At 55.9% G+C, this 24,502-nt stretch overlaps 1 protein-coding gene across 6 annotated transcripts in view; it reads right to left on the reverse strand.

Moving 5' to 3' along the window:
- Nucleotides 1-24,502, reverse strand: part of COL27A1 (collagen type XXVII alpha 1 chain) — a 145,652-nt gene that overhangs the window by 23,406 nt on the left and 97,744 nt on the right. For all 6 annotated transcript variants that reach the window (XR_014016173.1, XR_014016174.1, XM_081238098.1 and 3 more), the window contains 16 exons: nucleotides 21,298-21,351; nucleotides 20,726-20,770; nucleotides 20,596-20,640; nucleotides 20,249-20,302; nucleotides 19,116-19,169; nucleotides 18,194-18,247; nucleotides 16,820-16,873; nucleotides 14,915-14,968; nucleotides 10,743-10,850; nucleotides 7,168-7,221; nucleotides 6,949-7,056; nucleotides 5,672-5,725; nucleotides 4,622-4,675; nucleotides 941-997; nucleotides 698-751; nucleotides 55-108 (listed from right to left, as the gene is read on the reverse strand). Coding sequence is in view for 4 of the 6 variants with exons in the window: in XM_081238098.1 (XP_081094224.1) it covers nucleotides 55-108; nucleotides 698-751; nucleotides 941-997; nucleotides 4,622-4,675; nucleotides 5,672-5,725; nucleotides 6,949-7,056; nucleotides 7,168-7,221; nucleotides 10,743-10,850; nucleotides 14,915-14,968; nucleotides 16,820-16,873; nucleotides 18,194-18,247; nucleotides 19,116-19,169; nucleotides 20,249-20,302; nucleotides 20,596-20,640; nucleotides 20,726-20,770; nucleotides 21,298-21,351 (957 nt within the window). In the remaining 2 variants the exon portion in view is untranslated. The remainder of the gene's footprint in view (nucleotides 1-54; nucleotides 109-697; nucleotides 752-940; nucleotides 998-4,621; nucleotides 4,676-5,671; nucleotides 5,726-6,948; nucleotides 7,057-7,167; nucleotides 7,222-10,742; nucleotides 10,851-14,914; nucleotides 14,969-16,819; nucleotides 16,874-18,193; nucleotides 18,248-19,115; nucleotides 19,170-20,248; nucleotides 20,303-20,595; nucleotides 20,641-20,725; nucleotides 20,771-21,297; nucleotides 21,352-24,502) is intronic.

Below are 24,502 nucleotides of genomic sequence, written 5' to 3' on the forward strand. Positions count from 1 at the left end.
CCTCTCCCACCCCCCTCAGGGCAGGAGGGGGATGGGACGGGAAGCACCACTCACGGGTTGGCCCTGTTGGCCTGGATTTCCACGGAGGCCTTGTACACCCTCCTGTCCCTGGAAGTCAAGGAGAGACAGGTGAGGGGGCTCATCCTCGGGGCGGGGGGGCGGGCAGGACAACTTCCAGCCTGGAGGACCCCAGAAAGCCCTCGTTCTTCCTAGCCATGTGTCATTGTCCCCCTGAGTCTCAGCATCCTCATCTGCAAAATGGGTGAAGTAATGACCCTGCCAGGGAGGATGAAGGTGGGGCGGCGAAGAGCCTAGGGGGCTGGCAGGTGGGGGGAGCTTGGGAGGGGGGATCTGGTGCTCATTCAGTGGCCTGTTCACACTGCTTCTGTTGGGAGAGCTGTTCTCGGCCACAGATGGGGACACTGAGGCTCTTGGAGGGGAGAGGTCTCCCTCCCCTGCCCATCCTCTCCGTCCCTCAGGGAAGATCTCAGACCCTTCCCCTTTCAGCATGAACTACGCCCTGAGCCCTTGCGGGGAGTGGGAGGGTTGTGCTTAAAGCCTGGGCACTGATGGTGGAAGGAGAGGCCTGTTTCCTGGCGAAGGCTGTTCTAATTCCAGGTTGCAGGGAATAGAGGCTAAGGAATGCCCTCTTATATCACTCCCGATGCTGCCAGCAGGTAGGAGCTCCGATACTTACAGGGTATCCAGGGTCCCCTGGCTCCCCGCGGTCTCCTCGATCACCCACAGGGCCCTAAATGACAAGGACAACAATAAAAAATGGGCCACCGGGTGCAGGGGATGCCACACCTGGGCCTCCTAGGCCACAACCTCGTGAAGCTCGCAGCAGCCTCACCCCTGCTCAGTTTCCCTGCCCCCTCCCAGGTTGGGGCTCCACCCTGGCATGGGTCCAGGGGATGGACAGTGGGGGTGGGGGTCTTACCCGATCTCCAGGTGGCCCGGGGTGCCCCTCGGCCTTGCCATCCTCACCCTGCTCCCCCTGTGGACACAAAACTAGCTTTAGGACAAACCTCCTGCTCCTGGTGAATTCTGGGAATTCCAGACACTGCACTGAGGCCAAAAGGGCCTTCATCAGAGATGAAGTCCAGCCGACTTACGGTTACAGACAGAAAGACTGAGGCCAGAGAGGGAAGGGGAAGATGTGGGGTCAAAGGCAGACCTGGGCATGGAACCAGGAATGTAGAACACAGAACAGCGCTCTTTACCCTTCCCGCTGCTGGACACCGCCAGGCCGATGCCCTCAGGCTGTCAGACGGGGTAGCTAAGCAGAGACCTTGGTCACACCCAGCTTTGCAGGGGACCAGCTGCCCAGACCTTCAACAGGTCCCTTCCCATCTCAGAGCTTTTTCTCAGCTGCAGAATCAGAGTGAGGAGGGGTGAAGGGGACAGTGGCGATACCCATGCGGAGTGGAGGGGAATTCCGTGAAATGATGCAGAAGTCCCTGCATGGTGCTCAGCAGGCAGTGGCAATAATTCCAACAGCTGGCAGGCATGGGCACTGCCACGGCCGCACACAGGCACTCGCTGAATCCTCCCAGCAACGCTACAAAGTAAGTGATATTATTCTCCCCATTTTACAGATGAGGACACTGAGGCACAAAGAGGTGGTGTGAGCTGCTCAGTCATTCAGCCCCCAGTGAAAGAGCCCCTTTCTCTGTCCCTTGCTGGGAGAAAGTGGGCCGAGAATCAGCTTCAGGACAAACGTCCAACCCTGGATGGGAGACCCAGAAAAGGCCCTGGGCTGACCCAGATGGCACTCAGCAGTCGGCTAACTTGCAGGTCTTGTTCATATGACAGTTTCCTATCTGCAAAACGGGACTGTCATGCCTCGCAGCACTGCTCGGAGGACCCAGTGAGCAAAGGCGTGCTGCTGCACACAGAGTAGAGGCTCAGTAGAAATTGCTCTTGTTGATAATTATAACAGCAGGAGGATGTGTGGCCTGGAGGTGGTCAGAGAGACTGGGGGAGGAGCAGAGTTTAGAGCCGAGGTCCTTGGGCCGTGGCAGGCCACGCCGGGCCCTGGGCTACCCACAGGACAGGTGGCTGGACACCATGCGCCAGCTACAAGGAAGGTGCAAGCAGAACAGCAAGTGGCAGAACCTCAGGGCTCAGAATGTTCCAGCCCCAGACAATTAGTGTCACCTCCCGTGGGGGTGCATTCTGGGCAGGGGGCTCAAGCCAGGGCACCTCCGAGCCCCCTCGCTGTTGGCAGGGATTGAAGGGGAGGCCTGAGAGGCAGGAGAGAGGGGAGCCGTCCCTGGGGCTGGAGCCTGTCCCAGGCCCGAATCAGTCCGGAGGGCTGGTGGCTGTACGCCTTGGCCCAGGGCCTCTGTGGCTCCTGTGGGCAGAGATCGAAGGCATGAGGGACTCGGCCCGAAGCCTAGAACCAGTCGTACCCGGGAAGGGGGGGGGTGGGTGGCCCAAGGAGTGGGGATTCCCTCTCCTCCCTGACCACTCTCTATGGCTCTTTGTCCCAGGGCTCCATCCCACAGTGGAGGGAGATAGCTGGGCTGGGGGGTGTCGGGGAAGGGGGCAGTGTTTACCTAGTGTGTTCTATGTGCCAGGCACTTCATGAGGTATGTTTCATACATGGTCTCATGAAATCCATATAGCACCTCTGTGCTGCTGTGACCACTGGTCCCATTTTACAGATGGAGAAACTGAGGCCCAGGGAAGGAAGGGTCTTAACCAAGGCCACACAAGACTCAAGGGGATGTCTAGGTCAAAAGCCAGCTCTACAGATCTCCCCCTCTCCCCCACATTGTGGCTGAAGTTTGGGGATGCATTTTTTAGCACCTGAAAGCTGGTGGGGTCCCCCCATTTCCCATCTTTCTCCTTGTTCTCAGAGTCTTATCCCATTTCCCCAGTCCCTCTGGCCGCCACCTTTGTAGACAGACACATGCCCCACAGGGAAATTCCAAGTTGAACAATATATTGGCTCATCTAAGTGTCTGTTTCTGGCTGGAAAAGCAAGGCCTGGCATCAGACAGAGTCTGGATCTGGTCCTGCCACACCTCCCACTGATCCTGAGCTAGTGCTGGAGCGTTGTGGAGACTCAGTTTCCCCACCTGTCAAGTGGGACCCTTACACTTCTGTGCCAGGGTCATGGTGAGGATTATGGAGAAATCCTGGCTGGGGAGCTTTGCTTCGGGGGTCTCCCCCAGGAACCTGCTCTCTCCCCACCCCCACACCTGCCGCCAAGCTCCATCCAGCTGTGGTTGGTTGGCTATTCAGTCCTGTGAGTATTTTTATTTTTGAGCTCTTTAAGGCATCATTCCACAGCCCCTAACTCAGGGCCGAGAACATACTAAATAAATCATTATAAATCCATAAATACCTGTTGGTTAGCAGATGAATGACTGAACTCATAATAATACCTATAGGTCAGAAAGTGCGTCTGGCTGACACATATGTGATGTCCTGCTTAGCCTCGTGTTCCCGAGGTACCCATCCACTTAATAGATGAGGCAATCAAGGCTCGGGGAACGCTGGGGCCCTGCCCAAGGCCCAGGCTCAGGGCAGATTTGGGGTTAGGGTCCAATTCTCAGCAGCCGCAAGAACTGCTTCTGGGGATGCAGACGACCCAGAGGGCAGGCACCCTCTTGTTTCAGGCTCCGTGTTAATCTCTCCTACACCAGCCCCGGCAGACCGTGAGGGCCGAGGAAGGACTCGGGGTTCTGAGAGACACTTTCTGCAGCTTCCTGTGGGATGCGTCAGAGCCTGTGGCCCACTCTGATTGCAGGTCTGTTCTCCAAGCAGGAGGAAAGGGCCAGCTGGACAGCAAACCAGGCCAGGGTGATTCACCCAACAGCGAGATGTAGTTAGTGGGGAGCTGACTCAGCAAAAGAAAGGCGGGTTGGTGAGCAGGGGGGGCAAAGCGACAGCAGTGGAGCGCCTGCTAGGAGCCCGTCGCAGCTGAGCCATCAGGGGGAGGGGGAGGAAAGGAAGGAGGGGCTCAGAGCCACTAATGTAGGAATCAGAGACTTGGGTCCTGGGCCAGCTTGGTGCTGCCTTGCAATGTGACCCTCAAAGCTCTGGGCCCCCGCATTCCCACCTGCATAGTGGGGCGGGGCACGGTGATCAGCAAGGTTCCTTCTACCAGTTCCTGTCCTCTACCGAATCTGGAGCCAAGGCATGGGACCTGGACACGTCTTCCCTCTGCCTGGGCGGTTCCTGGCCTCGAAATGCAGGTGCTTCTCACTCTCCATCCTAAGCCCTCTCCTGGGCTCTCGCTGGGTGAACTCATTCACAAGTGAGGCTTCAATGCCCACGTTCACACAGATGATGGAATGGCACTGTTACATGACTGATGTCCATTTCCCCTGGCTCAACCAGAAGCTCCAGGAAGGCAGGAACTGCGTCCATTTCTGTTCTGGTGCCAGGCACAGAGACGACACCCAATATCCCTGTGCTGAATGTAGGTCTAATGGCTCCTGCCTGCCGGTCACAGCTGGGGTGACACTGGCCTCCTAGCTGGCCAAGGTGTGAGAGCAGGGATGAGCCTGCCGTGAACCCACACTAGCCTAGCCACAGTGGCCCAGGGGCTTGCTCCTGCCAGCCCCGGATATGAGAAAGCAGCTGCCGCCCAGGACCAGACACCCACCTTTTCGCCCTTTGGTCCAGGAGGTCCGAGGGGTCCCATGATGCCTTTGTGTCCCTGCAGGAAACAAGACAGCAGGAGGTGAGAGCATGGGGGAGGGAGTAGTCGGGAGGGACAGGTGACGAAGGACAAGAACTCAAAGACGGAAACACTCTGGGCTGTACGATCAGGTCCCGGCTCTGTTCCAACTCGCCGTGTGAATCTGAGCAGGCCATGTGCCTCTCTGAGTCCTGGCCTCCCAGACATGCCATGTCGGTCCCAGACACACCTCTAAGGGGTGTCCGCTTGAGTGGCTGAAGGCTCTGCTCATGCCATCTTGGAGCAGACCTGGGACCAGATCTCGGGAGAACCAGCTGTGTCTTCTGGGATGTGGCAGAGGCAGGGGGCAAAATGCTTGCCTCAGAGGGCTTCCCCAGGCTGGGGTGAGAACTGCACACGCAGACTCCTCTCTTGGGCTCCCAGCACCCACTCTCCAGTCTCCCTCTCCTTTGCCCTCTGCTTCTCCTCCTCTCCCTACAGTATCTCTTTCAGACACTGGATCTCACCTTCAAACTTAAGCTGTCAGGCCTTGCACACACATTCTTTAGCCTCCCTGAGCCTCAGTTTCCTTTTCTGAGCAAGCCCCATGCCTCGCTGAGGCCTAGGCTCCCAGATGTATAACATGGGATTGGCTCAGCAGCCTCTAAGCGGGGGAGTTGCCAACTTGGACGTGAAAATGGGCCAAGACCCATCCCTTCTGCAGAGAGCAGTGGTGAAGCTCAGACACGAGGTGTGCACGGCACCCACCACGGGAAGGAAGGACTCAGCGAGGCCAGGGATTGGCAGGGAGGTCCTCCTCTGTCCACCCCACCCCTGCCTGGCCCACAGGTGGTTCTCGACCCCACCCGGGTCTGTGGGCCCAGGTGTTCCCTGGGGCGAAGGAGACCGTGAATCTGCCTGCAGTGGCCCGAGGGCCAGCCCTCAGCTAGGAGGAGGTGGGCGCGGCAGCCGAGGTGGCCTGAGTCCAGGCCTGCAGGGCAGAGTTCCGGAGAGGAGGAGGTGACATTTCCTTACATCGTAACCAGCCAGTCCCGGTTCTCCTTGGGCCCCCATCCGTCCTGGAGCACCCTACGAGAGGAGAAGACCCACGTTGGTACAGAGCGCCACTCTCACGGCAGGAGCGCGGGCAGGAACTCTCTCCCGCAGGCTCCAGCCCAGTTCAGCCCAGCAGCCTGGCACATCCACTCTGCCCAGAACCCAGGCTGGAGAGCCAGGTGGAGAGCAAGTGGCATCTGTCCCCTCCTCTCCGGAGCACTCCTCCCCCCGCCCAGCCCTTCCTTCTTCCAGCTCCAGTGGTTCATGAGAGCCAATTGCTAACTTGTCCCCAATTTGGTGAGCCAATTATAAAACAAAACCGTGGTGAAAAATTAAATGACATGAACTTACAGATAAATCAATTAATTATATTAAAAACATAGACGACAAATATTCAAAACTCATCCCTTCCTAGTTATTTTACTACACTTTACTGTTATCTATGCTCATGAGGTTATTTCCAGTTGCTGAATCTGTGTGGCGGAAACACAGACATCCCTGGGTATCCAGAATCTGCAGGGGATCGGTGCCAGGACCCTCTGCAGATGTGAACCCGCGGATTCGGGGGCCGACTCTACCAGATCGTGGAGCTCTCTTACCCATCCCTCCCCAAGTCCGCATTCAATAACATCGCATGGGCAGCTTGAAATCAGCCACCGTAGGAGCATTGATACCACGGAATCTTACAAGTGCCACAAACCAGCACAGCTGTTAACTGGCACGCACTGGCAGCTCAGAGACACTGCATCACCCTTGTCTGCCCCCAAACTTGCTTCCTGTTGGGGCCCTCCTCTCCCTGCAGCAGTAAAACCCCTCAGGGACCCTCCCTTCAGGGCAGGCCAGCAACGGGCCGGGCCCCCCTCAGAGTCACCCAGGGGGCTGCCGCAGCTTCACCGTGACCCCCATGAACCTCTTTCCAGCGGGAAGACTCCTTGTTCAATAAAAATACTCCCAAGGGTGTGGTCCCCTCTCTACACCCCAATAGCAGGACTTGATAATAGGGGGTTATAAAGGGCTTCAGAAGACCCACAGACCCCTTCAAATCGCCAGAAATACTATGTTATGTGTACTTTTCCAGGGAGAGGGGCTATAGCTTCTGTAGGTTCCCAAAGGGATCCATGATTCCAAAGAAGTGGCTGGGACAGTGGACACAGGCGTTTAGCTGAGAGCTGAGGTGGGCGATGCTTTCCTCTCTGCCCTCGGCCCCCTCTGCTCCATGCCCGACCCCCTACCCCACACACCCAGAGAGTTCTCACCGTTGGTCCCAGGCTGCCCCGGGACCCTTTAGGGCCTGGGGTGCCAGGGGGTCCGGGGTCTCCAGGGACGCCCATCTCACCCAGCTGTCCTTGGTAGCCCTTGGCACCCTGCAGTGGAGGAGAGACAGGCTGTCAGCAGGCCCCAGCAGAGGGGAGGGGAGGGCGGGGGCTGCAGGGGCAGGGACGTGGTGGACCCAAGCAGGAGGTGGGGAATCCTACCTTGGCTCCCATGCGGCCCTTCTCGCCTTGCTTCCCTGGTTTTCCTTCAGGACCCTGAAAGGAAAAGGAGGGAAAGAGAGAGAAAGATGAGAAATGAGAGAATACGGAGGCAGATCCACAGAGTATCGGAGCGCTAGCTCTGGAAGCAGACCGCCTGGGTTCAGATTGGTTCTGCACTCAATACCCGTGTGACCTTGAGCGTGACCACACCTCCTGTGGTCTGTGTCTTTGCAAAGTGGGGGCAGTGGTCGTATTTGCCTCACAGAGCTGAGGATTCAACCTGGTGATACAGTATCATGCTTGCAAGGTGCCTGGTCCATGGTAAGTAAGTGCTCGATAAATCACTGTTGTCATGGTTACTGCTGGTGCCCAGGCTGTCCCAATGGGAGCAGCTCTCTGCACTGAGCCCCCTCCATGTGCCAGGCACTGTCCCACCCTCCTAGCCACCCTGAGCCTCAGGCCCGATTCACAGCCCCTCCTGTAGATGATGACAGCCTAGGTTCCTAAAGGTGAATCGACTTGCCCAGGGTCCTGCTGGTGCAAGGCAGAGCCCTGATTCAACTGCAGACCTGTCTGATTCTGTGTCCAGGGTGCCCACTGATGACAGGCAGGCAGGAGAGGTTTCCTAGGTATGCCCTGATCTCTGAGATGCTGTGTGTCACTTCTGACAATCCCTGAGACCATGTCCCACGGACAGGGCCCCCTCCCTCAGGGGTTGAGGCTGGGGGGGTTCCTCAGAGTGGCTCTTTGTGACAGGAAGGCCAGCCACCCTTCCCTACTCTCCCACTGGGGCGCCCAGGCCACGCCCTCCGAGAGGCCACTCTGTTCCCTCCCCCAAAGGCATCCCAAAGTGCCGCTCTCCCCTGCCTTGCCCCAGGGGCCCCAACTGTCTCCACAGTTGTCAGGGAAACTCAGTTCACTGGGGCTGAGTGAGTGTAAGTGTGCACGAGGGAGTACAAGAGAGATGAGAGTCCTAACCCCAGGCCCCACTGGGTTGGGACGTAGTGGGTAGGGCGGGCAGTGTTTCTGACCTGAAGGGACATCCAGACTGCCTGCAGAGGACAGTCCCCTCAAAGCCCAAACCTCAGAGGGAGCTGGGAAAAGTGTCTATGTTCTTGGTAAGCACTAAAGAGCTGGTTTGACTTAATCCCTTTGGCTTCATTAACAGAGGCACATGCTACAGGATGAGGGAGGGGATAATCTCACCTTGGAATAGGCATTGCACTCTAAGAGGAAGTACTGACTAATTGTGATGGAGGAGGGGTTGGAAGAACAGTGGCCCTGAAAGGACCAAGCACAGAGTGCCCTGCATCCTGGTGCTTGAGTCTTCACGTGACCCTGGACAAGTCCCTCCCTTTCTCTGTGCCTCAGTTTCCCCACCTCCAATACGAAGGTCTTGAACTAGCCTTGCACTGTCCAGTATGGTGGCCCCTAGCCACACATGGCTACTGGGCACTTGAAATGTGGCTATTGTGACTGAGGAACTGGATTTTTAATCAATTAAATTGTAATTAACTTTAAAATTTTAAACTGGTAATTCAATGATTGGAAAACTTCTAACATTTTTGGAACAACTTGGGATATGAATCTACATTTTCAATTGTATGTTTTATGAAATCTAAATACAGATCAAGTATTTCCAATGAAAATTTAGTAACTGAATTGAGATGTGCTCTAAGTGTAAATTACACGCTGGATTTCAAAGACTTACAAAAAAAAAAAAGGATGCAAAATAGCTTGTTAATGATTTTTTATATTGATTACATGTTGATATGTTAGTATTTTGGATAGATTGTGCTAAATATATTATTAAAATTACTTTTACCTATTTCTTTTTACTTTTTAAAAGTATAACTATTAGAAAATTTTAAATTACACACGTAACTCCTATTCTGTTTCTACCAGACAGCATTGGACTTGACAATCTCAAGGTCTTTTGCTCCTCCAGTAAGTAAATACTAAATAATCATCATGGCCCCAACGATGAGCCAGACACTATGTCCGAACTCCGTATCATATCTCATCCAATTCTGGCCATAGGGCTGAGAGGAAGAGATTATTTATCCCATGTTAGAGCTAAAGAAACAGGCTCAAGGGGATGAAGACCCTGTCAACGGGTCACCCAGCTAGGTAGAATGAAATGTGGATTCTTACTTTCTGGGACACCCCTTTTCCTAGGCTGGTCCTGTTTGGGCAGTTGTGAATCATGATTACAGGAGCTGGCGGCATTTACCAGCGGAATGAGGTGGTGGCAATGGCTGATCTCTTGTTAGAAGGAGAAGCAAGTCAGTGACAAAGAATTCAGTACAGGGCCAGGGAGACAGAAGTCTCCCCCAGGACCGGGCAGCCGGCTGGCCACTTGTTCTGACAGCTCCTCTCCAGCTGAGGGCATCCCCGATGGTGAGGGAGACCCTGAGCAAGGGCTAGAGCACCCAGTGGGTGAGGCTGTGCGGCCACAATGAAGACCTTGGCTGGGCCCCCATCCATACAGTTGTATCTCTGGAAAGGCTTTGATGGCTCATAAAATTCTATTTTTAAATCCTTCACTGTTTCCAGGCCACAGAGTGGGAGGTTCTTGTTCTGCAGCCCTGATGCCAAAGAGACTCAAATACAGGCCTCTCATCACCTCTGTCACCTGGCACACACTCAGTCTGGCCCCAGTGAACCTCCTTCCAGTTCCAGTGGATGAGGACTGGCAGTGACAGCAAAATACAGGCATAAACACTGCTACCACCACCGCCAACACCATCCCCATCACCATAGCCACTGTCACACCACTGCCACTGCCATCACCATCACCCACAAGAATACCACCATCATCACTATCGCCACCATCACCATCACCGCCACCACCAGCTTCCAGCCAGTTCCTCCTCCAAACTCATAGATAATTGTTTATATTTCTGGTGCATTTTATAAAGTGCTTTTCTATCCAAAGTTTCACCAACTCTTCAGATGAAAAAAAACCAAGGCTCAGAGAGAGGCAGTGATGTGCTCAAAGTCACGTTGGCAGTGGGTACCCGAGCAAGAACTCAGCCTTTGGACTCTGGGTCAGGGCTATTTCTGCCACACGTTGCTGCCCATTCCACAGTCATGATGCTCAAAAGTTCACTGAGAAAGAGCCCCTGGAACTCAAAATGATTTCAGTGCACATGCTTCCAAATCCTTCATCATACCAAGGGTGCGACCCAGAGAGGGCAAGGGCAAGTGAAAGGTCACACAGCAAGTTGCTGATGGAGACTTGGGCCAGTGCCTCTCCTGCTAAATTCAGTGTGGCTGAATGTGGGGGGTGGGCAGGACGAGGTCAGCAGGGGCCAGGTTTGTGTAGGGCACGGCAACCAGGCTAAGGAGACCCATGTTATTCCTGTGGGCACTTGGGACGCGTGGGAAGGTTAGGCCCGGGAGGGACACAGTCAGGCTGGTTCTCCGTGAAACTCTCACGTGAAGGAAGGATCACAGCACAAGACCCTCTGGCGGCAGCTGTCCAAAGACCTCCCACCCAACTGCCTGAACAGGCCCAAGTGTTATTCTCACTCAGGAGCCCCAAGTGCTGGCACACAGCTGTGCACACTCACCCGGACGCCAGTGATGCCAGGGGGGCCGGGCGGCCCGTCCTCACCCTTCAGTCCCTCCTGGCCCTTCTCGCCACGTTCACCGTCGGGCCCGGGGTCACCCCTGTCCCCCTGGGTTGGGAAGGCATGAGGAGGGGAGAGAGAGAAAGAGAGAATAAATGTCACCAAGTCCATCAGAGGCGCCAAACCTCAGGCCTCCATCTGGATGTCCACGGCAGACCTGCCCCTGGATTCCCCTGATGGTTCTGCCAAAGGGGTCAGCCTGGTAGAGACAGCACGCAGCACGTGACAGTTTCTAGTGTCCATGCCTGGGCCATGGAGGGAGCTGCTGAGAGAGAAGAGACGACCCTGACCACGCCCACCCCGTGGAGTTTACAGGAAAGAAACAGGTTGGGAGAATAGGACGATTTCTCCCCAACGCTGTAGACACACTGGGAGGACAAGAGTCTTAAGAAGCCAAAGGAAATTTTTTTTAACTTTTTTTTTCCTTCTCTTTTTGCTTTTTTGGCTGCGCCACGCGCAGCATGCAGAAATCTTAGTTCCCCGACCAGGGATCAAACCCGCGCCCCCTGCGGTGGCAGCGTGGAGTCCTAACCACTGGACCGCCAGGGGTGTCCCAAGAAGCTGAAGGAAATTTTTATAAAGGAAAACATTCACCAGAGTCTACCTCTTGGAACAAACTCTTTCCATGTTTCTGAGTTGTATTTTCAACCCTCACTTACGCAAAACCGTGGACAATAATAAGTAAAAGGTAATCATTTCGATTGCTACATACCAGGCTCAGAGCAGTGGAACAACTGTTCCACAGCAATGACGTTAGTTAGTAAATTTAGCTTTAAAGGCATAATCCAACTGCACGGCATGTTTCCACCTATTTTTTTCTTTTTTTAATGTCTTACTCTGTTGACTGTGAGTACGCGCTCCCTTTGCTGTCTGCCCTGCATCATGCGCATTCTTGCTGGCTGCAGTACATTCCCCCTGTGGAGTGGGTGGCAGCAAACGCTTACATAGCACTTGCCATTCCAGGCCGTGTTCTGGCAGGCTAGGCTGTGCCAGGATGGGGCATGGGCTGTTGCCCTCGGCCCCATGCGCAGAGCAGGGGGTGCAGCAGGGGCAGTGGGTGGGGGAGGAGCGGGGCAGCGCCCATCACAAGGCCACCTCCACTGGGGCTTGTGGCCAGTCTGCAGGTGGCTGAGCTGGGATGGTACAGAGAGGCCCCCAGGAAAGGGTATGAAGCTACGGGTAGGAGGAAGGGGTGGGCAGAGGAGAGGCTCAGAGAGGCAGAGAGCGTCTTTGCCATTTTTGTTTTCCGGTGCCACACTTTATGAGGGACACTGATAAGCTGGTGTGCATCCAGGAGAAAGAGCAGGGTGCCCAGGGCGAGCAGCGGGAGCCTGGGAACCGGACCGCGGAGAGCGCAGCCCGCAGGCTGGTCCCGCTGGGGCCCCAGGTTCTGGGCGTGAGCAGCTGGGGCGCAGGGTTGCCGGGGTAGTTTCTAGCTCTGGTCCAGGAGGACGTCCCAATGAGAGGTGTCCAGAGATGACACAGATGAGGAAGGGAAGCTCCAAGCTGAGATGTGGGCCAGTGCAGAGCAGATCTGGGCACCAGGAAAGGGTCGGACAGGCTGGCGTCTGAGGTCCCTTCGCACGGAGATTCTCATATTCCAAACTCAGCCTGGCAGGGAGACGGGGCTGGCCCTGATGCCCCACTTGCAGGCTCTCTTGGCTCCAGGATTCCCCTTCTGGCCTGTCAACCTGGCCACCTGCTCTCCTAGCTCTCAGAGGCAGGCAACCCGTTCCAGGTGGCTGAGCTGGATTTCTGTGAGGGGCCCTAGCCTGGGCCCTGCAGGGGCACAGGCTCCAGGGACTACGCAGACCCCCAGAGCCTGGGCTCCCACACAGCTGGGGTGGGCGACCCTGAGGATCCCATGCAGAATGGGGTCTGGGGGTGGAGGGCTAGGGAATTCCAGAATCCAGGACATCTGTCAGTGCTCAGAGGAGCCTTACAAGTTGCCTAGCTCAACCCTCCTACTTACAGATGGGGAAACTGAGGCCCAGAGAGAGTATAGACTTCCTAGTACCACATGTGAGTCCATGGCAGAGCATGGGTGAGCCCTTGGGTTCTGGTTCCTTCTAATTCCTAGGTTCTCTGCTCAGGGCACAACACCTTCCTCACCCCTGGGTTCATGTCTTGCTGCCACCTCTCAATAGCTGTGTGACTTGGGCAACTTTCCTCATTTGCAAAATAAGCACCAAAGGGTTACTGTGGGGAGTGAAAGAGATAATCCATGTAAATGATAGCTTAGCATAGCATCTAGTGCAGGAGCGCTGGATAAACATTACTTATTACTAGGAATCACCACCACTGTTGCCACCATCAGCTGGTTATCTCAAAAGACATAATCAGCATAAACTATAAAGTGCTGTGCATGTCCAAGAGGTTGTTTTCACCATGAAGGTGATGCTTGGACAAACACCATAAAGGAAACAGATTCTCTCCTGGATTCACACAAGGACCTGGGAAGATGCTGTACGTCTGCCGGACTACTCTGGCCCAAGGTCTAGGGTAGCACTGGCTTTGGAGGGAGTGAGAGGAAGTAGCCAGGACCGAGGAGCCATGACAAGTGAGCAGGAAAGACTGTGTGAGACACCCAAGTCTGGAAGACCCCCTCCCATCCCACCTCAGCAAAGATTCCAAGGAGAAGAAAGGTGGCTGCCCAGAAGTGAAGGAGGTCCCCGCATTTGCCTCGGTTTCCTCATCTGTCAAGTGGGGATGGTAATGAATCCAGCTCAGAGGATTACTGGGAGGATTAAATGGGTTAATTCATGTAAAGCTCTTAAGGCAGGTGATGCAAGTATGGTGAGTACACAAAGCATTTTAGCCAGAATGTTCGTCAGCATTCATCACGATTCATGCAGACATTTGGCAAAGGGTGTGGAGAAGCCATCAAGTGCTCTGGGTCTCCGGAGCCAGACCCAGTTATACCCTGGGATACAGCAGGGCTGGAGGTGAGAGAAAGTAGACAGATGGAAGACAGGGGGTGCTCTCGACCTTGCAAGCAAAACACAGGCTGATGGGAAGCCAGCCAGGGGCTTGTCACAGAGGCATCCTGGGAGGTGGGGAAGCCCCGGACCCAGGGCAATCATGTGGGTGGAGGTCTAGGGATGGGGCAATAGAGGCTCAGATAAGAGGGGTGCTTATCTGAGGTCACATGGAGAGTCAATGGGTGACAAAGGGAATGCTGGGATGTGGCACTTGGGATCCTGAGCTGAGCAGCTGACAGGTCAGCCCTGGGGAAAACCTACCCAATGGTCTAGGACTAGGCCAGGGCTGGTAAGTCAGAGAGTGAAGCTGCCCAGGGGTTCAGGGGAGCCCTGGCGCCTCCTTAAGGCCCCAGCATCTGTGGCTGACAGATGAATCTATGGAATGTAGCAGGGCTGAGTCAGGCCCATATGTTTTGGTGCCAGTGAGCCCTGGGTCTGAATTTTGGATTTCCCACTCATAGCCCTAGACTGTAGATGAATACACCTCGGCCTGAGCCTCAGTTTCTTCACCTTTAGAATGGGCGCATGGTGCAGAGAGGTAGCCGAGGCTTGGGTCTTGCCTGTGCCAATTACTAGCAGTGTGTCCTTGGACAAGCGGTTTAACCTCTCTGAGTCTCAGTTTCCTCATCCAAAGACAGGTTTTTACCCCATAGCACTAACTGAGATGATACATACAAAGGGCTTAGCACAGTCCCTGATACATATGTGACTTGTTCTCCGTAAATAGTGGCTATGGGTCATGGGTGGTGATTACTGTTCTCCTGATCTTTTAGGATGTTTGGAAGATAACAGATATCAAAGCTGCTGGCTCTGGGCCTGGCACAGAGCAGGGCTTCAGGTACCACCCTGAGCCAAGAGAAGCTGCGGTTTCAAGAAGGGTGGCAGTGAGGAGTGGAAGGTGGGGCTGGTCCCTGGTCTTGCCTGAGCAGGGTAGAGGGTGGGTGCTGGACAGGGCTCACCCCCACCCATCCTGCTCTCCCTGGGAGCAGGAGGGCTGACCTCAGAGCTTATGGGAACACGGTGCTTCTGGGGGAAAACTTAGGTCTTGGATGGGAGGACAGTGGGAGCAGAGGGAGAAGGCAGTTCCAGAACATTCTCTCCCCCCAGACTCTGCACCAGAAGGACGCTTACCTTCAGCCCGTCGGGCCCTGCAGGGCCACTGTCACCCTCGAGGCCTGGCTCTCCCTGGAAAGGGTAGTGGGGAAAGATGAGGAGACATTACTGGGGAGGGGGTCCCAGTGTGTTTTACTTCCTCCTCCTCCTTGGGACAAGACCCCAACCCCTGATCTCCAGGCAGTAGGGGCCTGGAATGCCTGGCACAGCCAGGAAACAGTGGAGCAGACCCCCAAGCCACAGCCTGTTCTGTGTGCAGGGTGGGGTGAGGTAGGGGCTGCACGAGTTAGAAGGTGCTGGTCCTGTGTCTACGTGGGCTGGTTGGAATGGGGATGTAGAGCAGCCTACTGGTTGAAAAGGTTTTGACGTCAGACAGATCCCGAGGCCTCCACTGGGCTTCCCATTCACTGGTAGTCTGGCCACAAGCAAACTCCTTAGCCCCCATGGGTGTCTGTTTTCTCATCTGAAAATGGGGCTGATACTCTTTAAGGGTATCTATGAGACACAGTATAACAACCCACAAATAGTAGCCATTAGATATATTCTTCCTGGAATTTGGAGTGAGCCCTCATGGAGTGCCTTGGTGGAATCTCATTTCTCAGATGAGGAAAGTGAGGCCATCCCTCAGACTTTCTTGCCAGCAAATGTGGGTATGATACCAAGACCCTGAATCCCATCTGACCTTCAGCCAGGTTCCCTGCTTGCCTTTCTAGCTCCAAAGACGCCCTTGGATGCCTCAGTTACCTAAATGGCTGTCAAGTTAAGTTTGTGTCTCTCTCTGCTTTTTCATAGCTGTTCAGCATCTGAGCTGGAAGGGGCCTCAGAAGTCATCAGATGCAGGAATGGCAAAGATGGGAGGACAGGTGTGTAGATTCCACCCCTCTTGTGCCCATGGCAGACATCACTAATCTATCTACTAGAATGTGGCTCCATGAGGACAGTGCCTTCTGATACTCACTGCTGTGAAGTGCCTGGCACACAAATGGGCATCAAGTGAGTGCACATCATTCTCTTTCCTAGTGAGCCCAGAAGGAGCCTCAGGATCCTTCTTAACATGGCACTCCAAGAAACTATACTGCTCAATCTTCATTGACAGACAAGATTGCCATCTGAAGACTTCAAGCTCCGTGCTCATGCTCTCTTGCCCTGTGGCCCTCTCCTCTCATTCTATGTCTTAACTCAATTTGAGGAGCCTCTTAACTTTGGGCAGGGAGTAACATGAGGCATCGGAAAAAGGGAAAAATGAGAAGTTGGATTGGGGGCCTGGTGTCTCCGTGAGCCAAGCCCCCCCACACTAACTCTCCCTCACTCCTGGGCTGCACCTTCCCCATCCGAAAGATGCTAGAGGATGTCTGCTCCGTATCTCTCACAGCACCCTGGGGTCTCCATTCAGACAGGGATCTTATAAATCAGGCACAGAGCATAGACAGGTGGACACAGAGGCATCCCAAACCTGCTCAGAGGAAGCCAAACTCTGTGGGTTTCTTTTGGTAAAGGGGAAGATAACCTTTCAGATAACCTTCCATGGAACAGTTTTAGGGATGGTAACAGGTGTTTTTCAATAAAAGCACTTGGAGGTCAAATAAGTTTGGAGACTGTGGATTAACCCTCCCCAAACCCCAATTTCTTGGTTGCAGTCCTTCTCAGAGCCTTGAAAATGCTACTGCTAATGCGTAAGGGGGAACCCCAAGCACGCAGAATCTCAAACATTTTGACCACAGAGTGCTTTTCTCTGAGGAGCGCCTTTGCCTTGTGGAAATGCTGGCCCGCCAAGGGAGACTGGATGAGGCTGCAGAGATTCACAGTCTGTTTCTGCAGTTGAGGAAACTGAGGCTCAGGGAAGCTGAGTAAAGCCCTTCCCCCACTCCAGACAGCCAGGGAGGGGTGGGACTTTCCAGGGAGAATGAATCTGCTTCGACTTACCCGCTGCCCAATGAGGCCCGGCTCCCCAGGGGTGCCCAGAGGCCCAAGGTCACCCTAGAAGAAGCCAAACACAAGTCCATGGGTGGAGGGGTGGGACCAGCCCCAGCCCTCACCTTCTTTTTTTTTTTTTTTTGTGGTACCCGGGCCTCTCACTGTTGTGGCCTCTCCTGTTGCGGCATGTGGGATCTTCCCAGACCGGGGCATGAACCCGTGTCCCCTGCATCGGCAGGCGGACTCTCAACCACTGCACCACCAGGGAAGCCCCAGCCCTCACCTTCTTGTTCTCACTGGTTCTGACGCGGGAGGAGTGGGAAGTGGAGCCGAGGAAGCTCTTTCTCCCCAGGACCAGAGAGAAATTGTCAAATGCCACCCAGAGCCCCTGTTCCCAATAAGCCCTGGACAGGTCAGGATCACCACCACCATCACAGCTCAGCTCACGCTTACATAGTGCTGTTCTAAGTGCCTTTTCATTTTACACATTTAATTGTCACAACAACCCTGCCAGGAGAGATCTCTTCTTTTACAAAGGAAGAGACTGAGGGACCGCAGGTTAAGTAACCAGCGCAAGCTCACGAGGCTAGTAAGTGACAGCTTCAGGATCCAAACCTGGGTAGTTTGGCTCCAGGGAATATCGGATGCAGAGGTGGCAACTCTGAGGCTGACCACCTTCTTTTCTCTCCCTCCCTGAGAACCTTGGAGAGAAACCCAAAGAAGGAAGAGGCCCTAAAGGAACCAGAATAAATGTCACCCAGCTCCTCCAAAAGACCCCAGAAGGGTCTTTCTCACGTGGGGATTTCCAAGCTACACTCTCTCCCCTCTGGTGTCTGAGGGCACAAGAGGGGGCAGGGCTCCGAACCCCCGGCCCCGCCGTGGCCAGAACCATCCCGTTACTACCTGTTTTATATATGGGTTGGTTTCCTGCATTATTCAAGCAAAGGATTCTGGAACTAAGTCAAGACTGACAGTCCCAGGCCTCCGGGGCCTGCATAGGGAGCAGGTCCTCTTCCAACAGCAGCGCGGGGAGGGGTCTCTCCCCAGAGCCCAGGGATCAATGGGCTCCTGTTTCCCTGCAGGTAATGAGGGGCCCCAGTGCTGAAATGCAGATGGTATCGCAGGAGGCCAGGAGGTATGGCCGTCCCAGCGTGGGGCAGGTGCCAGAGAAAACACTGCCAGACAGGGGGCAGGGATGGGGGCTCCGGGCTGGCTGGGCCATCCGCTGTGGCCATGGCCAGGCCCTGCTCCCCAGCCGGGAGCACAGAGAACCCATTATCCCGGGCACAAGAAAGGCCTGTTTCTCTTCCATGGAGACGATGGGGCCGCCAGCTGGGAGCTGGTTTCAACAAGCCATTTTTCTCTTCTTGCATCCCACCTTACCTTCATTCCAGCTTCCCCAGGAAGGCCTGGTTCTCCCACTGCACCTGGTGGCCCCTGCAAGAAAATGCCATTGGTCCTTCCTAGAGCAAGGGCTGGCCCCTGGTTGTAAGGGAGGAGATAACTGAGGCAGGCTCAGAGACGGCAAGGGACGTGCCCGAGGTCACTCAGCGTGAGAGACACAGAGCTGGGAGCAGGCTGCAGCCTTCTGGGAGCTTAGAGTTGGGACTAGGCAGATGGGGGTGATCGGGCTCTAGCTGCTGAGTGTCGGGGCTGCCCAGAGACTGCTGGAGCCCCTCCCTCTCCATGAGTGTGGTTTACCCAGTAGGAGCCCATTGGCAAGCATGCGGAGGAAAATTTCATGATTCACGTAACAGCAGAGGAGGAAGCCAATGGATGCTGCATTCAGGGCCGAGGGATCCCAGCCCTTCTCTCTGCAGCTGGGCCAGGATGACAAGGGCGGGAGGGATCCTGAGTTAACACCATTGGCATGGCTGCAGCCCCTGCATAAACCCTGGGGCTCAGTTTTCTCCTCTGGTCTGGGTAGGGCACGGGTGTCTGAGGCCCCTTCCAAGCTCCTTGCTGCATGACCTTAAGAGGACTGCTTCTGCCGTCAAACCTCTGTGTCGGGGTGAAGTCCCAGCAGGGTCAGGGCAGGGGGCATTGCTGCTCTCCATGGTGCCGAAAAAGAGGCACTGCCAACCCCCATGCCTGTCCTGGCACAGCCGCATCCCACCCGCTGCCCCTGGGATTGGGAGCCCAGCCCCTCACCCCATGGCATCACGGTGGATCTATCCTCTCTGCCAGGGCCTCTCCCCATCAGTCTCTGCAGTACACAGGACAGGGACCCCAGAGGAGGAGGGCCGGGAGGGGCTGATACCTCCCCAGCAGCACCACGGGACAAACAAGGGTCCTCCGCACTCACCTTGGGTCCCATCTCTCCTGGAGGGCCAATCGGCCCCTGGGGTCCCTGAGGGCCCTGGAAGATAGACAGACACACAGACAGTTGGGAGAAGCCAGCCTGGGCCCTCTTTGGGGTCTAAGGCTCAATAATGCAGTCTGGAGGGGCGGGTGAGGGAGAGAACCCGTGGAATCCGGGACTCTGAAGCCCATGCCCTCACCCACCCCTCGCTGAGGGTCCTGGTACCTGCAGCTCTCCCCGCACCCGCTGTCCAGTGCACTCCCGCCAACCCATCTACCTAAGACCCAGGGCGGCCTCCCCTGCTCAGAAGCCTTCTGGCTCCCAAGCCTTGCTCACTCTGTTCCCTCTGCCTGGAATGACCTTTCACCCACTCTTGGTCAGTCCATTGTTCAAAAGGGCGTCCACCTGAGCTTCCAGATGTGGGGCTACAGCGCGGCCTCCAGTCCTCCCCCTGCCCCACCCAGCTTCCTCCTCCTGGGCCCCGAGATGGTGCTCACCTCTCCATCACTAGACGCACCCTCCACAGCCTCCTCACAGGGCTCCCCAACACACGGGATGTCCTCCCAAACCCACCCTTCCCGCCAGATCTTCTGCAGGGCCCCTCTGTTTCAAACCTCTCAAGAGCTCACTATTGCCTTTGGGACAAAGAGCAAACTGCGTCCGCAGCTTTGGGTGACTGGCCCCTGCGACCTCTTCCTGCCTTCCCTGAGGTCCAGCTCTCTCCACTCCGGGCACGCTGGACTCTGTAGTGCCCACTCAGCGTGTTAGTTTATTCTCATGTTGCCCTCCCTCCTTCGGAGACCTGAAGGACTCCGTTCCCTCTGCTTTTCACTGTGCTAAGCACTCTATACACATTTTCTTATTTCATCCTCACAACAGGGTGTAAAGGTAGGAACAATTATTCCCATCTTACTGGCATGAAAACTGAGGCTGGAAGGCAAGGGACCTTAGACTCAACCCAGCACCCGGCCAGTGCGCTCTCCCTGACCCGCCCCCGGGGCGGTAGAGGCCCGGCACTGTCCCTCTCCAACCCCTCTCCTTGTCTGACTGCAGGACCCACACCCCCAGGTGGGTGACCCAGCTGAGACCAGCCTGCCAGGGGCAAAGATGCAAAGATAGAGGGAAAGGGCACTTACCGGTTCTCCTGGGAGGCCCTTGGTACCTGGGGGGCCGGAGGGACCCGGGATGCCCTGCAGGGACAAACAAAGGTGACCTTAGCCCCTCCATGGCCTTCTCTACCCTGCCTGTCCCCTGGGTCTCAGCCAAGCTGTCGTAGCAAATGAGGGTCCGACCCCACCCTCTGCCCTGTGACACATGGGAGACTGAGTTCCAGAGGGGACGAGACATACTGGAGAGTCTTCAGGGCAGGAGTGGGCAGCTAGAACCTTCGGGATTTCCACAGCAGGATGGGAACTTGGCTAAAGTGGCTATTTTCTCCCCGCGAAGTCCCACGGAGAGAAGTTCATGAACCGGTGCTACTTACAGGAAAGCCTCGTGTGCCCAGGTGCCCTCGCTCGCCAGCCACGCCCTGGAAGCACATTTGGGGTTTGTTAGAAGCACGTGTGACAAAGCAGGGAGTGGGGAGAGGGGCTGGCAGCCTTGGCCTGACATACCTGCTGCCCAGGCTGGCCTGGTCTGCCCTGTAGTCCTGCAGGGCCCTGCAGGAAGCAAAGCATGAGGTTGGCGGAGGGTGCTGGGGAGGACCCTTCATGGAGAAGGGACACCCGCTCCCACGGGAGATATAAGGAACCCGTGGGGTCATGGCATCCACCCCCTCCCCAGTGCGCAGACGGGAAAACTCAGGGGAGTGGCTCGCCATAGTCACCAGGGGCTCTGGGCCGAGAACCAAGGACCCCCGGGGCCTGAAGGGGTCAGAAGCAGTCTCGGCTCTCAGGGGCCCGGGAGGGGCTTGGGGGTCAGAGGCCACGCGTGACGCCCCCTCACTCTCTCTCATTCACGTGCTTTCCCTCTCTCAGCCTGACCGCTCATTCTCCCTTCCCTGCCCCCATGCTGGGGGCTTGACGGCCTCAGGAAGAGTGGCCGGATGAGCCCTCAGGAACGTGCGCTGCAGCTTCTCCGGGATGCCCTGCCGTCCCCAAGGGGCCTGTCACTGAGGAGGCTGTGAGCCTGGGTTCCCGGCCCAGTGCGGGAGGTGAGAGGAAGGGTAGGCCACGGGAGCCGGTACCTTCAGACCCCTGGACCCCTGCTCCCCAGCTGGTCCATCTGGTCCTCGGGGTCCCTGGAATAGGAAAAAGGGACTAGCACAGTGGACAGTAGGGGTCTCCCTCGGGCTGGGAACCAGGAGGGCGGGGCTGCCCAGAGCCCTGCACAAGCGGGGGCTCCCTCCACCTCGCACTTCCTGTGTACCCCCACCCTCAGGTGGGTCACCCAGTGCAGTGTGCCTGCTGAGATGGCTCTGCGCAGGGCGTAGCAGGGTGGATTTGGCTAGGGGCCCTACCATCCTGGAGTGGGGCTGGTGGTGCATTTAAACCCTGTTTAAAGAAACCTTGGGGCTCAGCCAGCCAACCCATTCCACGGATGCAGAAACTGAGGGCAGAGCCAAGAGACACGTGGCCAAGTCCCCACAGCCAGGTCTTCAGACTGTGTCACCTGCCCTTCCCAGAGCACACGTGGGGCAGAAGCAGTTTGTGGACCACAGCCCTTAGGGGAAACTGGCAGAGGACGGACGACCTGGGGAGGGTCTACACGTGGCCAGATATGTGGAACAGCCCCCTCTCCAGCCAGATGTGCAGCTAATCTGGCCCAGCTCACATGAGGAGGGGGGCAAGGACAGGGCAGCTGTTCCCTGGAGTTCTGGGTTCAGGTCTGACCTCTGAGACAGGATTCTTGGTCTTTTGAGAACTCAGAGGCCCCTGGGGCAGGCAGAATCCCCTCTTGCCCGCACTGCACAGATGGGAACACTGAGGCCCTGCAAGGGAAGTGATTTGTCCAAGGTCCCTTAGCACATTAGCAGCTGGTATTCCCTCCAGGGTTCCACCCACTGCCCCCTGTGTCCCCTCCATGGGCCTCCCACAGAGACACAGATGGGATGGGGTCCCCTGGGGTCCACCAAGGAGAACAGTGTGGTGTTTGTTCTGCAGGGGGCCAGAGAGGCCGTGATGGGGAGACAAAGAGGATCCTGTGAAGGAGGCTGACCCGCCCCAGCCTGGGAGCGAGGGGACCAGGCACACAAGGGGGCCAGGGAAGCGTCTGGGCATAAGGGATATGAGGGATGAGAAAAAGGAACATGGAGAAATCATTTAAATATTGAACAAGGAAAATTTCAATTAATAGTTGAACCAGAAAAAGTGACAATTCTTCTTATCAGCTGCTTCAACTCGACGCTGCAGCCTTAAATAGCACCACTCTGATGAAATCACCCTGGGCCAGGAGACCACAGGCTGGGAGTCTTATGCCCAGTGTCTCAGGCCCTGGCCCAGAATCTATCTGGGGTCCAGCATTAGGCACAGTGCTGCTCAGGAAATGCTGTGTCTCAGGGACAAGTGGTTGCTCCTTGCTGAGCCTCAGTTACCCCATCTCTGAAATGGGGACGAGAAATCTCCCCCTCAAGGCAGGAGGAGATAACACACACGGGCAGCTCAGCACCTGGCATGTAGTAAGTGCTCAGAATACCTGGTTCCTCCAGAGGGGGCTGCAGGCTCCCCAGGGGCATGGGCGCAGAGCAAGGGCCTGGGAAACCTGGATTCAATCCCTTCCTCATAATAGGCAGCTTATACGAGGCTCAGAATTTTCACGGGTTCAAGATGAGGTTTGATTAGAGGGTGTGGGTGCAAGTCCTGGTTTTGCTACCGACTTGCTGTGTGACCCCAGGAAAGCCCCTTCCTCTCTCTGGGCCTCAGTCTCAGATGGACACTGTCAGACCACGTGTTAGACTTACCGCCCGACTCATGGACAGGGGCCTGGCGGAGACGGACACAGGTTAGGATGTAGGGCATCCCAGGTCACGAGAGCCGGGACAGAAGCTGAGCTGACGGTGGGCATCTGGGCCCTCCTGAGAGATGGCTTCTGGCCCCTGGCCTCTGTCTCTACCTGAGGCATTAACCTTCCTGGAAAGGGACAGCTCTGGGAGTGGAGCGGAGGCCCAGAGGTGTCAAGGGCTTGGCCTGAATCACACGGCACCCTGTTCCTCCTGGGAATCAAAGCCTCGCTGGGAGGAACATTATGAGATCTATAATTATAGTAATAACCTCAACAACAGCAGCAGCAGCAGTAATAGTGAAAGCTATTTTCCTCATTTAACAAATAAGGAAATAGCCTGTGGTTGCCCTGCTAGTATGTGGAGAAGCCAGAATTTGAATGCAAGTCAGCCAGAGGCCCATTTTTTTCCCACCACTACCTGTCACTATTTATCAGTGTGGGAGTGAGCTCCCTGTCACAGGGGGTATGCAGGTCAGGGCCAGGACACGATGTTAGAGGAGACAGTATCTAAAATCCCTCTTACCTGGGAGACTCTGCTATCCCCCGGATCACCAGAGAGCTCAGGCAGAAGCTGGGGTTGGCTGGGGGAAAACAGGATTAACCTTTCCTCCCTGGAAGGAGGAGGAAGCAAAGGGGCCCCAGCCACTCTCCCTCCCCAGCTCCGCTGTGCAGGGAGAGGCGCGAGGGCAGTGCACAGCCTAACCCTTGCTCTGGGCCACTCTGCAGCTCGTCCTCTGTCCTGTGGGTGCCTCAGTCCTGCCCCCTCCTTCCCCAAATGAACGCGGGCCAGCCCACCCTGCTGCAGGCAGGTGTGGGTTTCTGTCTGAGCCACAGATCTGTTCTCTTGTAGCCACTCCCCAGGAAGATGTTTGCAGTCACAGCCGGGGCTGCCTCCCAGCCAGGTTGGGCGTCTGGCTTGGCTGGGAGGAGCCCCAGGGGACAGAAAATCTGGCTAATCGCAGCTCTTGTGAAAAAGGGATGGAAAGGGAGTGAATGTGTGCCCAGCCCTTGCTACACACCACTGCCCTTCCAGGTGCTTACCACTCGAGGTGCTGGCAAAGGGATTCTATCCCCACAGCCATCCAGAGGTCGGTTCTGTTGCTGACCCATCTTATAGAGGAAACACGGGGGCCTCAGAGAGGGCGAATCAACTGCCCGAGGTCAGGGGAGGAGCTGGGATTCGAGGCCGGGTCTGCCGAGCTCTCAAGTCCCACTCACTGGAGCAGAGTTCAGTGTCAGGACTTGGATCACAGAATCCTCACGACTCCCTCAAAGTGGGTTTTGGAGGGAGATAGCGGAGTCTCCCGGGTAAGAGGACTTTTAGACATTGTCTTCTCCAACACCCTGCCCCGGGCTCTAATCTGCACACCCCCTGTGACAGGGAGCTCACTCCCACACTGATAAACAATGACAGGTAGTGGTGGAAAAAACTGGGCATTCGGCTGACTTGG

The sequence above is a fragment of the Mesoplodon bidens genome, assembly GCF_964165515.1.
Source record: "Mesoplodon bidens genome assembly, chromosome: 6".
In the NCBI taxonomy this organism is placed as follows: Eukaryota; Metazoa; Chordata; class Mammalia; order Artiodactyla; family Ziphiidae; genus Mesoplodon; species Mesoplodon bidens.